General features: G+C 67.6%; 1 protein-coding gene across 1 annotated transcript; it reads right to left on the bottom strand.

Annotated features, from left to right (window-relative positions):
- Positions 1-26: 26 nt before the first annotated feature.
- On the bottom strand, positions 27-2,185 carry TLX3 (T cell leukemia homeobox 3). Its single transcript, XM_024753427.1, has 3 exons — positions 1,765-2,185; positions 1,166-1,409; positions 27-237 (listed from the first exon to the last, which is right to left on the bottom strand). The coding sequence occupies exons 1-3, from the start codon at positions 2,183-2,185 to the stop codon at positions 27-29; spliced, it is 876 nt and encodes a 291-aa protein (XP_024609195.1).

Below are 2,185 nucleotides of genomic sequence, written 5' to 3' on the forward strand. Positions count from 1 at the left end.
ACTTGGTGACGGTGCGCGCTGGCGGCTCACACCAGAGAGGTGACGGCGGGGACCTTGGAGCTATCCTCCTCCCAGGGCTGCAGATTCTGCAGAGCAAACAGCGAAGAGTTGTGCAGACAGAGCGGGTCGGGCTGGATAGAGTCGTTGAGGCTCTTTTGGAAGGCGTCGTGTTGCAGCTGCAGCATGAGCCGACTTGCCTGCTGCCGCTCCGCCTCCCGCTCCTCCGCCGTCTGCCGCCTGCACCGGGGGAGGGAGAGGGACAGCACCGTCAGGCACCCGGCACCGCGGGGCCGCCGGCGGGGCCCCCACCCGCCCGGGAGCCAAAGCCAGCCGGGAGCCTCGAGGCGCAGAGTCAGTCTGCTTCCCCGCCGGCCTTGTGCGCCGGGGACCCGCGGGTCCGCGGAGTGGGTTGGGATCGTTTGTTTTTGTTGTGCGCGGGGAGATCGCCGGGAGGAAACTCCGCCCGCCGCCCACTTGCACACCCGGGTATTGTGGCTTCGCCGACAACAAAGATTGTTTCTTTGCGGGGTAACAAGGGCAGGGCGTGTGTGTAACTGACTAGGCCCTACAGGCGGCCGGGTCACTGGGGCCCGCGGGTGGACGGGCAGGCTCTGCACCTCGCGGTGTCCCCGGGTCCGGTCAGCCTCATCCGGTTCTCCCAGGCTCTGTCTCAAACCCCTCTTGCAGGACGCGATCGCTTCGCCGTTCACGGGTTGGATCGAAAGAGCGATCGGATAAAAACAGGGCTGGAGTCGGGATGGGGAGCTAGAGCGGGAACCCGGAGCCCCGCGCGGATTGTCGGGAATCGGAAGGGCAGGGGGCAAGCGGGAGGGTTTAGCGGAGCGCGAGAGGCCCGGGATGGGGTGGGGTGTTGGCGGGGGGCAGGTGAGAGGAAACCGAGCGAGCGCAGGAGACCGAATAAAACACCGAGAGAGTTGGAGAGGCTCAAGAAAGCGACACAGGGATGGGAATGGAGGAGAATTCCAGACACGGATGAGGACAGGCGCGCGGGAGGGCGAGCTGGGAGATAAAACCTGGGAAGGAGGGGGGAGGTGCAGCCCTAGGAGGGCGAGTAGGAGGTAGCGCAGGGTGGGGAGAACGCGAGGCTCCGGCGCGGGGCGGGCGAAGGGCCGGTGCAAGGTGGGCCGGGCCAGGCCTCTCTCACCGCCACTTGGTCCTCCGGTTTTGGAACCAGGTCTTGACCTGCGCGTCCGTCATTTTGAGGGACTTAGCGAGCGCCGCCCTCTCGGCCGAGGCCAGATACTTCTGGCGGTGGAAGCGCTTTTCCAGCTCGCAGATCTGCACCCGAGAAAAGGATGTACGCGGCTTCTTACGCTTGGGCGGCGTCCTGTTCTGGTAAGGGTGGCCGATGCGCCGGGTCACGGTGAAGGGCGTGAGCGCCGCCGCCGCTGCGGAGACACACGAGGCCCCCTGAAGCCCGGCCCAGCTCGACTGCCGTTCAGGCACCATGCGGACCCGGTGCCGCCCGGTGGGGCGCAGAGTACTACGCTATTTCGTTGGTCCCGAGGGTCCCCAGCGGCACCAAGCCGGTTGGGAGATGTCCCCCTCTTTCCCCGGGCACAGGCTTATTTCCCCCAAACTCTCTGATTTTTCTCCCCTCTATGGTTGCCCGGGGCCCTGGGCGCTGAGGCCTCCACCGCACTTGGGCCTCCGCAACCGTTTCCCCGAGTGAAGCACGTAGGGCGCGGCGCCTCTGGCCCCGGGAGGGCCGAGGCCCGGCGCCTTTTTGGACACCCTGCTCACCTGTGAAACGGTCTTTTACGAAGCGGCGGCTGCTCTCCATCCAGGGGAAATTGAGGCCGCCCAGGCTGGAGACCGTGGGCACGGAGGGCATGGCAGGCAGCGCGCTAGGCAGAGGCGGCGGCACGGCCCCGGGCAGCGGCCTGTGCGCTGGCACTCGGATCACGCCGGCGGGCGCCAGGCTCAGGTTGACACTGTAAGATCCCGCGTCCTCGAAGGGCGCGCCGAGGCCGGCAAAGGAGGTGGGCAGAGACGGGTATGTGGCGCCCGGACGGCCCCCGGGGGGCCCTCCCAGGTAGTTGGCGCCGTCGGGGCCCCGCGGGGCTGGTGCGCTGTCCTGGTCCGGGCTGTTGAGGATCTGGTCGATGCCGAAGCTGATGGGCTCGTGCGGGTGCGGGGTCTGCGCGCTGGCTGGCGCCTCCAT

This window comes from Neophocaena asiaeorientalis, unplaced genomic scaffold (assembly GCF_003031525.2).
Source record: "Neophocaena asiaeorientalis asiaeorientalis breed wild unplaced genomic scaffold, Neophocaena_asiaeorientalis_V1.1 scaffold268, whole genome shotgun sequence".
Classification (NCBI taxonomy): domain Eukaryota; kingdom Metazoa; phylum Chordata; class Mammalia; order Artiodactyla; family Phocoenidae; genus Neophocaena; species Neophocaena asiaeorientalis.

Coding starts and splice junctions, on each gene's coding strand:
- TLX3 (XM_024753427.1), bottom strand. CDS start 2,185: ATGGAGGCGCCAGCCAGCGCGCAGACCCCGCACCCGCACGAGCCCATC. Junction 1,410..1,764: donor CGTAAAAGACCGTTTCACAG/GTGAGCAGGGTG, acceptor GTGTCTCCGCAG/CGGCGGCGGCGCTCACGCCC. Junction 238..1,165: donor AACCGGAGGACCAAGTGGCG/GTGAGAGAGGCC, acceptor CCCCCGGTGCAG/GCGGCAGACGGCGGAGGAGC.